The sequence below is a fragment of the Octopus bimaculoides genome, chromosome 19 (genome assembly GCF_046866305.1).
Source record: "Octopus bimaculoides isolate indiv1 chromosome 19, ASM4686630v1, whole genome shotgun sequence".
NCBI classification, from domain to species: domain Eukaryota; kingdom Metazoa; phylum Mollusca; class Cephalopoda; order Octopoda; family Octopodidae; genus Octopus; species Octopus bimaculoides.
Window position 1 is genome coordinate 52,748,323 of NC_142946.1, and position 13,951 is coordinate 52,762,273.

At 35.3% G+C, this 13,951-nt stretch overlaps 1 protein-coding gene across 14 annotated transcripts in view; it reads left to right on the top strand.

Annotated features, from left to right (window-relative positions):
- The window catches only part of LOC106878180 (uncharacterized), a 103,116-nt gene that overhangs the window by 41,214 nt on the left and 47,951 nt on the right, over positions 1–13,951 (top strand). For all 14 annotated transcript variants that reach the window (XR_016237452.1, XM_052974735.2, XM_052974743.2 and 11 more), the window contains one exon: positions 7,786–8,082. Coding sequence is in view for 13 of the 14 variants with exons in the window: in XM_052974735.2 (XP_052830695.1) it covers positions 7,786–8,082 (297 nt within the window). In the remaining variant the exon portion in view is untranslated. The remainder of the gene's footprint in view (positions 1–7,785; positions 8,083–13,951) is intronic.

The window sequence follows — 13,951 nt, forward strand, 5'->3', positions numbered from 1 at the left end:
CCATACATAGCTGGTCTGAATGCTCGCTACACAGTGGACTCGTCTGTTAATGACACTCGGTAGTCAGGTGATGGTGTTAAACTGTGCAACAGATTAAGTCAGCTCTCTAAGTTGAAATCTATAGTATTTGAACTAGAATGCAAGGAGCAGAAATAAATGCCACATGGTATTTTGACCAACACTCCAACAACAATTGAAGGCTCTAGAGAACAAAATAGTGGCATTAACATGTGCATTACATGCAGAAACTATTGTATTAGAAAGAGAGACAGTAGTGAGTGAGAGTGTGTGGTTATTGAGTATTAGTAAGTGAAGGTTTACTGAAGAAGACCATTTTATCATGGGTCTATGTTTGTGCATGCTCTGTCTTTATGTTTATTAGCTGAATTCTAGAGAAGGTGATGCCAGAACTTTATAAAGACATGTTTTCAAGCCAGAAGGAGGTAATGCTGAGTTTTGTAGTAAATTCAAGTGTTGTTTAATAGTAATAAGAACACAAGTAGAACAAGGAAATCTATTAGAGAAAATGAGTTAAATAAATTCAGAACAAAAGGAAAAAAAAGAAAGAGAAGGCAAAAAAAATAGGTCAGTGATTAAGTTCAACAACTCATCATTGACCTGGATAAATAGCTTTGATTATGATATGGGGCAATGTTAGGGAGTTTTGCTGTGTATTTATTTCAGATAAACACCATTAAGAGGATTATATAGTATGCATAGATGTTTTGTTTTTTTTGCCAGAAAATATTGTTGGTCATTGAAGAATTTTGCATGTTATACAGTTTTTGACTGCAACTCTAAAAACATCAAATTTTTGTATTTGATGCCTCGTCTCGTAACGAGAGAGTTTAGGTTATTAATAGTTGTTGAGTTAGAATAATTATTTGAATTTTGTTCAATTCTTTCCTGAAAGACAGACCACAAGCTCTGTTGTGACTTGTCTTAGAAGAACATTAAGTAAATATTTAGTATTCTTAGTAGAATATTAAATGATATAAACAAAAATGAAGTGGGTGAAAAACATAAATTTTTTTGACGTTGGGCATTATAGAACTATTGAATTTGATATTATTATCACTTTTCTGAAAACTATTTTTGATTATATTTTAACCTTTTAGCATTTAAAATGACCACATCCGGCTAAAATATTCTTCCTGTTTTATGTTCAGTCTGTCCAGATCCAGCCTCTCACACCTACCCTACGGTATTAGTGCCAAAAAATACAGTTGCATAATCAAAAACACAAGGCTACAAGAGAATGCAGGATAAATTCAAAGCAATGTGAATAAATATGTGTTACATGTAATGGAATAAAGGGTTAAATAATTAGCAAAAATTAGTTTGAAGCTGGCATTTCCTTTTATGTTATTTGTACTTTCTTATTTGTTGCTTTCTCAAAAGTTAAGGAACATATCTACTTGATTTCTCTTAACATACTTCAGTGATATTTTTAAATCCTTAAATTGAATTAATTGCTGATAAATTCTTCAGATATGAAGTTTTGAAATTTAAAATCTAAATTTACAACATTACTAATCTGATAAGACTAGTATTCTGGTGTTTCACTAATACATTTGATAACCTGATGTTTTACTCTTCTTGTAGAAAATTATTGCTCTTTAAGACCTTAGAAAATGCAATACTAGGAAAAGATTTTTTTTTAGGAATTTGTTTTGTTCTAATTCATTTGTACCCTCAAATCTCTCAACACACTCTAGACGTAAGTTCTCTCTATCCCAATAAATTTTTGCCTGGTCTGTGACGTTGACATTTGAACTGATATTAAATTTCACAATTCTGTACTAGATGATGTACAGAACAATTTAAACATTGTTGTCTAGACCTTTGAGCTTGACCTGCCCTACTGTAATCCACAAGTGCATTTATTTATTGAGATAAGTTAGTATATATATTTTTGAATAAAAAAAAAAAATAATTAAACAGTCTAGTTCAAGGATCTGCCTTTGATTTTGTGACATATCTGAGATTAAAATGAAAATAATTACAGCACCTCTCACTTGGAAAGTTTGAAAAAACAAAAATTGTTAAAAATTTGAGTAAAAAAATATTGAAGACTGTTACTTTGTTTTATTAACCTTTGACCCTTTTGTTACGATATTTCTGTTGAAATCATTAACCTCATTCCAATTCATTTTGAAGAATTCAGTAAATAACTCCCATTATTAAGCAGGTGTTTGGAGTATAACACAAAATTTTGTTAGAATTTAGATCAGTTTAAAGCTGGAGGTGAGTATTATCGAACCAGGAGCTGTGTTAGGCCAGTTGTGTATCACAAAATTATGAATAACACATTTTATGAATTACTCGAGCATTTATATGGATTTTTCTAAAGCTGTAAATTGTTTTTAGAAATCTGCAATGCACCTAACTAAAGATCTGTGGCACACCAAGACACCCCTCGTGACACACTGTTTGAGAATTACAGGTTTGGTTGAAGGCAACTGAAAGAAGCACATCATGTGTGTGTGTGTGTGTGTGTGTGCCTATATGCCCCCTTCTTGACTTTGCATGCTATTTGCAAACAGGTCACCATCATACAAGAGACATCAAGACATCATTTGTTTGTAATCTCCTTTGAAAATATGTCTGGCCATTTGTGCTGTTCACATGCAAAGAAATAAGGGAGATATTACCTTGTTTAAAAACAAGTCAGGGTTGGTGACAGGAAGAGTATCCAGCTACAGAACATTTGCCGTGACAAATTTTGTCTGACTTGTGCAGACATGCGGCTAAACAAGAGCACATTCTGTACACTTATACCAATCTTTCACCAGGATCATCTCGGTGCAAGTATGATACATGTACTTGTAACACCATATCATCTGGACTCAGTGCCTTCAGTTGATTTCCTGGTTTGGTACTTATCTCTTGTAGATATGGAAGTACATGAAGTTAGCACATTTGTAAGATGACAGTGAAAACATTTGTAAGCATATCCATTGGATCTGTGGCATGATGTCTTTATTTTACCATCCAATGTTATTTCTTGCTTAGTTTGAAAGCAGTAATAGGTAACAACAAAATAAGTCTTGACTTAAATTAATGGTTAACTATTTAATTTTAAAAGAGAATTTTTTTAAATATAGATGTATAGAGAAGGAGAAATGAGGTTATTTGAACTCTGTGCCTTTCTCATGAGCATTAATAATTGATTAGCATGAAGTTAAATTGCTACAATTTCAATCAGCTGCTTTCAGCTCACTAAGAATTTACTTTCACTCTACAGTGCTTTGAGATAAAGTAAATATTGATTTCTAACCATGGTACAGGCAGTTGATTTATAAGGTGCAAGAGAGAGAGAGAGGGAGATGAGATCATGATGCACTACTAATGCCCTTGGAAAATGTGCATGAAATGGTTAAACAGTAATCTAAACTGGTTCACAGCTACTGCTTTTTTATTGAATTCTAGTTTTGAACTTTCTGATTGTAAGCATTAGTCCTTGCAGATGAGACAAATCTTTTGCTAGTAGCTCTGAACCCTAGGTCTGTTGCAAATCACCATACTTTACAGAGCTGATCTCTATTCCTAGTTGCAGTGAATGAAAGAAGGCTCCTTGGGATAGGACATTGTTTTCTTGTAGGAAGATTATCTGTGGTTGGAATTCACTCAAAACCACAAATGAAATTGTTACTGTCACTGTTTAAACTGATCTAGAATTCCCTGAAATATCTTGCTAGATGTAAGTAGTTTCCAGCATTGGGAGTTAAGTTTCTGGGCTGTGCATATACTGTAGTGTCAGTAGCAAGATCTGAGCTGTCATCCTCTCTATCTGAGACTATATTCATTTGGTTATCCTTTACGGTCAGGAAGTGTACATGCAGGGCCCAGTTTGTACATTTGTCACATTGGTCTGCTGGTAATGATGATCATCATTTAGCATCTGCTTTCCATGCTGGCATGGGTTAAATGGTTTGACTGGAACTTGTAAGCTGGAGAGCTGCACCAAGTTCCAGTTTGATTTGGCATGGTTTCTACAGCTGGATGCCCCTCCTAATGCCAACCACTCCAAGAGTGTAATGGGTCCTCTTTACTTTCCTCTGGCAAGGGTGCCAGCTACGTGACACCAACATCAACCACAACTACAATTTCACTTGGCTTGATGAGTCTCCTCAAGCACAGCATTTTACTAGAGATCTTGGTCACTTGTCATTGCCTGATACACCTTATGAAGAGTTCTTTTGCTTGTTCCTTTTTACAGAGTAGCATGAAAATAGATAAAAAAAATTTTTTACTAGACACAAAGCTATTTTTTATTATGTCAGGATGATGGATTATCTAGTTGGTTTGAGTTTATTATGCTGTTGGTACATATAATATCCACTTTTAGATTAACCCTTTAAGCATTCAGATCAGCCCTATGCATCCTCAATACTCTACTTGCTTTTTGTTCAGGTTCAGCCTCTCACACCTACTCTACATTGTCATTCTAAAAATAAACAATCATATCATTGGAATCTCAAAACTATGAGTAATTCAAAGAAATGTGAACACAAGCATTATATTTAACAGAGTAATTTGAGTGCTAAATCATTAGAACATAAAGAGCTAAATGAAATAGTACTAAGTTCAAATCCCACCAAAGCCAACATTGTCTTTTACCCCTTTGGGGGTTGGGTTGGGGCAATAATAAAATAACACTCAAGTACTGGGTTCAATGGTATAGGCTAACACACCTCCCACCCTCAAGATTGCTGGCCTTGTCAATAAGTCAGAACCAGTTAATATATCTGACACCTTGCCAAAAAAGGGCTGAAATTTGGAATCTGTTCTTGCCACATTCCTGGTAATAACATTTGCACTACCCTTCTTTAAATATAGTTCTTGAAAAACAAAATGTAAAAAAAAGTTTGGATTTTTTTTTCTTTGCTAAGATATGGTAAACACGGCAAGTTAAATGTGTCAACCTGCTTAACAAGTCAATGCCTCAAGTTTTCATTGTCATCATTTTTTTGTTTTTCTTTTCTTTTTTATGAACTAATTCTCTTTGATTGACCTTTACAATTCAAGTCACTGTCTACCAGTCTCTCACACGTTACATTCTCTCCTGGAGTTTGCATCATTCATGCTCACTACTTGTCCATACCACTTTAGTCTCGTCCTGCTTAAATGAATGGTTTGTGCTGAAAGTGGAGAATAGGAAAGCTATCATTTCATAAACAGTTTCATTATTATGTAGGAGTTAAAGTGCATGCTGTTAAGTGCTTTTATGTGTGTGTGTGTGGAGAGAGAGAGTTTGGGTTGCATTTTATTCTAATTGCATTAACAATACAGATAAAGTAGGGTACAGTTAATGTCAACAAGGGATTGGGATTGTCAACTTTTTTGTTTTTGTTTAGGGATATCAGGTGATTGGGGATAACATCAGCAAATAACATTATGATATTTTCAATAATCAAGAAAAAAAAAAATTCTGCTAAGTTATGCATTTTTACGTAGGAAATATCGCTTTCAATGCTTCTGGGAGCATTGTTTCTATTTAAATATTTATAGCCTTGTGCAAATTCGAGAAATTAATATATTAAAGATCAGGTTGACTGGCTCTTCAAGCTTCACCTGGCCTTGCTCAACTCGTTATTATTAAAAGTGTTTTCAAATGATATTATTTTAATATGGAAATTAATATTAAAATTTTGATGTATTTGGAATTTAATCTTCTTTAATGCTGCATGGGGTGGAGTCTACCATTCACCTTTAACCATGGGCAACTTGTAGCAAAATGGATTTGACCTTACTTCTGCTCCATCACACTACTAGAAGTCAGTGCCATAGTAATACTAAGGCCATACTACTACTACTACTACTACTGTTGCTTCTTTAATACAGTTAAACCAGGACTATGTATGTTCTGTTCATTTCCTCGAAGTGAAGAGAAACTGTAGCCAAATATTCCATCTAGTGGTGGTAGGGTTTACTGCTTTGGAATTCTGCTGACTTGGCTGTAGAGCAGGGGTTCTCAACCATTTTTTTTTTTATCTATGGACCCCTTTGATTACTATTTTATTTTGGTGGACCCCCATAGCCATTTGATGTTTAAAAACTAGTTTTATAGAGACTGCTTTCAAAATTCCTATTTTGTTTCTCACTTGTGTTGGTTTGAACTCTGTAAAATGTTAGAGAAAGGAATCCAGCTGTTTCTTGCAATACATATCAAACTAAAGTAAACTTTTTTTCAGGGACTTTTAAAATATTGTGGCTCCTCAATTTACTATTTTGTTTGCATGTCCCCCCAAGCCCCCCCCCCCCCCGCCCAATTTTAATATGGACCCTGGTTGAGAACCACTGCTGTAGAGGATGGCTGGCTGTGGATATGCAGAGTTGTATGGTAAATAATGGTTAGAGTAGAATAACACCCCAAAAATATATAACAATAGGGTGTAACATTTTTATACTTTATTTCATTCAGCTATTTGAAACATGCAAGCCAGTGTTTCTTAATCCTTTTAGTTTCATACCTATTTTGATTTTCTCCAAAAATGTGTGTATATATATATATATATATATATATATACATAATCATAAATATATAGGGATTGACAGTAACCTGCTTCTCCAACATACTGAGAATTCAGAAATAGCAGTCAAAGAACTACTGATTTCAAAACTACAAATTATTACTCCAGATTGATAGCGATATTTTTGATACACACAGAACAAAAAACAATAGAGAAGAGTAAAAAACAATAGAGAAGAGTAAAAAACACTCGCCTTTAGTTAATTTAGTACAATTGTTTCACTAAATTAACTAAAGGCGAGTGTTTTTTACTCTTCTCTATTGTTTTTTGTTCTGTGTGTATCAAAAATATCGCTATCAATCTGGAGTAATAATTTGTAGTTTTGAAATCAGTAGTTCTTTGACTGCTATTTCTGAATTCTCAGTATGTTGGAGAAGCAGGTTACTGTCAATCCCTATATATTTATGATTATAAATTTTACCGAAAAAGGTTTTTTTCATACTGAGCTACCCGGCAGAATCGTTAATTATTAATTTTATTACTAATTGATGATTCCCTGCCCTGCATATCTATATATATACATATATATATATATATATATATGTATATATATAGTGACTGCAAATGTACCGCCTGCACTGACTGTAATCCTTATACTTGCATCATCTGTAGGCTTCTTTGCAAATCATTGGCAGGACTCAAATGTCACCTTTAACTGTCAGAAAGTGTAGGCTGCTGGATCCTCATACGTCAAAACCAACAAGAGTCCATTATATCTTCGAAACGTCTAGTTAGAATAGAGGCAGCTGATGAATAATTCCAAGTGGCTTTCTGTTTTCCTATGTGTTTGTTCCATTGTCTGTAGTTCATTGTTCTAACGTCCTGTACCCTGATATGCATCTATATACACATGTAGATGTAAGTATATACATATATGTGTGTAAACATGCATATATATTTGTTGTATTATATATATATATATATATTGGTAAAAAATTAAGGAGTGGCTGTGTGGTAAGTAACTTGCTTACCAACCACATGGTTCCAGGTTCAGTCCCACTGCGTGGTACATTGGGCAAGTGTCTTCTACTATAGCCTCGGGCCGACCAAAGCCTGTGAGTTGATTTGGTAGATGGAAACCGAAAGAAGCCCGTCGTATATTTATATAGGTGTGTGTGTGTAACTTACCTGTTATTCCTTCACCTGTCTTTGTCTATTTTTGTCTGTAAATTTGAATTTTATATATATACACACACACACACACATATATATATGATTGTATCATATATTTTTTTTGTTTATTTTTCAGAGCTGCCTCACAATGCTAAGAGATAAACGCTATGCGACTAGAAGTATCCAGTCTGAAATGCCTGGGACGTCATCGGATAATGTCAACTGCACCTCCCTGGATTCGGGCCAGGCAGAAGCAACCAGCCAACTACCTCCGTCACAGTTTTTAACACATAATATAATTGGGAATTCTCTTGGCAATGAGCAGTTTAAGGAGCTGTCAAATGCAAACAAGTCACCATCAGATGTATTATTCAACGACGAGAACAATGGACGACACAACATACAGATGAGGAAATTTGACTGCTATAATCATGTAAGTTCATTGTTATTGTTTTTAAAGGTATTGGAAAGGCTGAAATGGCAATGGTATCAAATTATGGCTTTCATCTTTTATTTGTTTCATTCATTCGACTGTGACTATGCTGAGGTGTTCGAACAAATTGGCCTCAGTGCTTATTTTTAAGTTTTGTACTTATTGTATCAGTTTCTTTTACCAAACTTTTAAGTTACAGAGACATATACAAAAAAACCAACATCAGTTGTCAAGTGGTAGAGGCAAACACAAATGCAAAGAATACACATTTATACACAATGGGCTTCCTTACAGTTTCTTATTTCTTTACTGCCCACAAGGGGCTACACACAGAGGGGACAAACAAGGACAGACAAATGGATTAAGTCGATTACATCGACCCCAGTGCGTAATTGGTACTTATTTAATCTACCCCGAAAGGATGAAAGGCAAAGTCGACCTCGGTGGAATTTGAACTCAGAATGTAACGGCAGACGAAATACTGCTAAGCATTTCAACCGGCGTGCTAACGTTTCTGCCAGCTCACCGCCTTACAGTTTCTGTATACCAAATTCTGTCACTGGGCATTAGTCAGTCTGGAGCTATAGAAGTCTAAGGTGCCAAGCAGTGAGACTGAATCCAAAACTATGTGGATAGAAAGCAAGCTTCTTAACCACAACTGCCATGCTGGGGCACCACTGTGAGGAATTTTAGTCTGGTACTTATTCTATCAGTCCCTCTTGCTGAACTACTAAGGTACAGGGACGTAAACTAACCAACATTAGTTGCGAAGCAGTGGTGGGGGACACACCCATATACACACACACACATACGATGGGCTTCTTTCTGTTTCCACCTATCGAATCCACTCACAAGGCTTAGGTCAACCTGAGGCTATAGTAGAAAACACTTGCCCAAGGTGCCATGCAGTGGGACTGAGCCCAGAACAACGTGGTTGGAAAACAAGCTTCTTACCATACAGCAAGGTAAGGTAAGGGTTGACAACAGGAAGGGCATTCATCAACAGAAAAATTCCCCCCCCCCCAAATTCTGTCTGACCCATACCAGCATGGAAAAGTAGTGTTGAAATGATAATGATTTCTGTTTGTGACTAATGCTCATAAGAAAGAAATGAATTTTATAATTAGCATTTCTGCTCTGTCATTGTCCTTTTTACATCCACTTTCTCTCTGTGTCTTAGGTTGGGAAAGTATTTTTGAGATCGTGTTCTGCAGTTGGATGCTATTCCTATTGACAGTCCTTATTTGTTTTACAAGTAAGGTGTTTTTTTATTCCCTGGTCGCCACATCAATGTCCCTTAAATTGTGTCATACAAAAGGCATGGCTGTGTGGTAAGAAGTTGACTTCCCAAGCACATGGTTCTGGGTTCAGTCTTACTGTGTGGAACCTTGGGCTATTGTTTTCGAAAACTTTGTGAGTGGATTTGAGAGACAGAAACTGAAAGAAGCCCATTGTATATATATATGTGTGTCTTTGTATCTGTGTTTGTCCCCACCACTGCTTGACAGCTGGTCTTGGTTTGTTTATGTCCCCATGACTTAGCAGTTTGGTAAAAAAAGACTAATAGAGCAAGTATCAGGCTTAAAAAAATTTCCTGGGGTTAATTCATTTGATTAAAAAGTCAGGGCAATTCTCCTGCATAGCTCCAGTCTAGTGAATGATACAAATGAAAGATAATTGTTGCAAACTCTCTCTCTCTCTACTTTTGCCTACCAATTTCACTGACCAGACTTTGGTCAGTCCAAGGACACTTGGCCTAAGTGACAACAGTACCCATGCGGTGGATTCAATGTTTACAACACAGCCATGTTTGTGTCTTCTTTATACCAAGGTTAATAAACATACATATGATGGATGTTCAGTGGTTATAAAAGGAAAATTTATCAATTCAACTCCCTCCCACATCCTTTTCCTTTGTTAGTGTTTCTGCATTCATTACCACATTTTCCCCACTTTCTACAGTTTAGTTCAACTGTGCAGATTTATGTGGCTATATATAGCCATGTATGTAACTGACACTTCAAAGTATTTAAGCTATGGTCCTAATATTCCTGTCTATTAGCAACAGAAAACCAGTCCAGGATATAGTTTTTCTCAAAATTTGATATGTGCAATAATGGGAAGGATGATGATCTGTCCTTCAGCAAAGAGTTAGCATGTCCAGCTGCATAGAACAGTGTCAGTCAATGAGAAAACCGCTATGTGGTTGTTCGACTTGCTAGAAATAGTAACCATATTTCCCTTAAAGCTTTTGTTACCATATTTCTATTGAAATACACTACTTTTGTTTCAATTAATTTTGAATAATTTAGTTGAGCAATTTTATCATTATCAAGCTGGTATTTGGATCATAAATTGACATGATATTTTGTGAAAGGTTTTAATTTGGATCAGTTTAAACAAGAAGTGTGTATCTTAGGATCAGGGCAGTTTCAGGCTACTATCTTGAAAAGAGGTCACATTACATAATGAAACAAGAATGAGATTATATCTATTCAATGACAAACAGCCAGGATTGAACATTGGAGGGCGGGTAGTATTTTAATCATGAGACAAGAAACCCAAATCCTTAATCTTTTTGATGCCAAACTTCTTGAGATTGTTCTTGTTCATTTTTTAAAGTGAACAAAATATAATATTTATGTTCCAAACACCTGCTTAATAATGATAGTCATTTTACTATGTTTTTCACTGTATTTAAAATCAATGGAAGCTGTGAATTCCATCTGAAATATGGTAGCAAATGGAATAAACAGTTGGTTGTAAATGTACCCTTAACGTAGTTCTCGGGGATATTCAGCGTGACACAGTGTGACAAGGCTGACCCTTTGAATTACAGGCACAACAGAAACAGGAAGTAAGAGTGAGAGAAAGTTGTGGTGAAAGAGTACAGCAGGGTTCGCCACCATCCCCTGCCGGAGCCTTGTGGGAATCGAAACCGCGAGTCCGCTGCCCTAACCACTGGGCCATTGTGCCTCCTGAGCGACTACACAGAGGTACTTTTGACACTTGTGACAAAAGGTTCATGCATTGGTTTTTAACATTTTCATGTTTTAAGTAGGTGTTTCTCAAATTATATCTTATTACCTACATTCCTCATTAATTGTCCAAACAATTTGTAGCCTTCAAGAAGCATACTGCTTATAGTTGTCAGAGCATGGTAGTAGGAACATAGTCGAACTGTTGCAATTGCTTAATATTTAGAGGGAGGGATATGTCAAGGCAAGGAAGCAATGAGATTTGTTTGTCCCAACTGATATACTGAAAATTTGTCAAAAACATTTCTCTGGAATGACATTTCAGTGAATTTACAAATAACCAAAAATCATGATAAAAATAGTCCTTGGAAGTTTTTTGTCTTTTCCTTTAATATGTATTTAGTTTTGCTTCGTACTTTTTCCTTTCCTCTGCCTCATGTCTTTTTTTTTTTCTCAAGAAACATTGTTTAAGACCTTTATTTATCCCTACCCACCACTACCACACAATGCAAATTCTTTTGTATTTCAGATAAGGGGTAAACGGAGCATTAGTAAAATTCACAAAACTTTTGACAATCTTACTATTTTGACCTAGAAAATTCTGGGCTCTGAATACTAGCATACATATCCAGTTATATTTACATGTGTGTATACATTCCCATTTAAACCCACACACATACATGTGTTTAACCTATGTAATAGTGCTATAATTTGACCTTTGAAGATCAGAGGTATCTATTAAGTGACAAGCTGTATTGATTTCCAGGAATCCGAGCACTAGAAGTTGTGGCAGTTATGCTTTTCTTACAGCCAATTGTAGGGAGAAAATGAAAAAATAAACACAGCTAGAAATTGGGTCAACTAAGTCATTTTATTGGAAAATAATTGGAAACTTGACAACATTGCTGGTATCTCCAAAAACATGATGGCATCTTTTGTGTGTCCATTGTTTGCACTGAGTGCAAAACGAGTTCCTACCTACTCCTTTCTTAAGCCATTTCTCAGATGACACTTGGACTGACTGCTATAAGTCTTTGGACTCTCTGATACCCCAGTACTGGGTATTATGTTCCCTCTACACCCTGCTCTCCTGCACACAGGTGGTAGCAATCACTCTAATTTGTGTGTTATCCCTTTATTGTTGGTGATGTTTGTTTACACACACACACACATTATTATTATTATTCCAAAGGTGGTAAGCTGGCAGAATCATTAGCACACCGGGCAAAATGCTTAGTGGCATTTTGTCTGTCTTCATGTTCTGAGTTCAAATTCTGCTGAGGTCAGCTTTGCATTTCATCCTTTTGGGGTCTATAAAAAGAAGTGCTAGTTGAGTACTGGGGTCAGTGTAATCAATTTATCCCTCACCTCCCCCCAGATTTGCTGGCCTTGTGCCTTTGAGTAGAATGGATCTTTTTTTATTATTTCTCTACTTTCTATTATATATCCTCTGTTGTCTTTTAATGTGGTAGGATCTCCCCTTGATCGATGTTAACACCACATGTTTTTGTAATTTTTGTTTTGTTCTGTTATTTTTTGTGTGCTATAACTCGTCCTTTGATACTGTCCCCCATGTCTTTAACCCTTGTGGCCAATAAAAGAAATCATTATTATTATTGCTAGGAAAAGGTCAATTGACTTATTAGGTTTTGAATTAGTTGCCTTCATGAGACAATCAGGTAAATGCAACTTATCTGCAACTTTGTCCTTAACCCTTTAGTATTCAGACTACTGTCAAATGTAATGCATATTTATTCATATTGTTTCAAACTAATCCTGCATCATCTTGTAACTTTGAGATTTCAATTATATGATTGCTTAGGGTAGGTTTGAGAGGCCAGATATAGCCAGTTTGAACATAAAACAAGTAGAATATTAGGGCCAGATATGGCCAGTTTAAATTCTAAAGGGTTAAATATAGTGAGTGATTCTTCAGCTAATGCTTTCACTTATATATATATATATATATATATATATATATATATATATATATATATATACTTAAACTGCAAAATTATCACAAAACTGTTACTCAGAATTTCTCGTTCCCATTCATCGGACAGTTGTGACGATAATTTTGCAGCTTCAATAAAAGCATATTACTCTACCTTTAGTATTCAAGTACTATTTTTCTATCTTGTTTTGCACTTATGTGCTCACCTGTGTACGTATATAAATATATATAAATTACAGTAGTAGTTTGTGTATTGATATCAGTATTAGCCATTAATTGCTGGTAAGTTATAGACATAGTGTATGTAGTAGGAGAATGTGTACTAATTATGGTTATTGTGTATGTACTATTAATTAAAGGTGGTGGTGGTAGTAGTAATATATATATATATATATATATATATATATATATATATATATATATATATACTGGCCATTCATTGTGTTGGTGTGTGTATTCATTCGTACCAGTAATTATTGGTTGTAGTAAATACTATAGTATTTTGTATATGTGCATTTACACATGTATGCATACATACCCCTCATACTCCTTTGTATTGGCCAGTGACCGGTTGTTTTCACATGTACTGATTATTGACCTGTGCTACTAGTTGTGTAGATTTAGTGACTGTTGCTACTTCTGTAATAGTCATTTAACCCTAAGTCACTTGCATTGCTAGTAATGTGTGTACTAGTACTTCACTATTGTCTTGTATTGGTACCAGTCATTTACTGCTTTACATTAGTATTAACCCCTATTTGTATTAGTGATAGTAACAGTTTCTGTTGACTGTTAAATTATAGTAGTAATAGTGAAGGTGCATGACTCAATGGTTAGAGTGTCAGGCTCACAATCATGAGGTAGTGAGTTTGATTCTTGGACCGGGCTGTGTGTTGTGTTCTTGAGCAAGACACTGTATTTCACGTTGCTCCAGTTC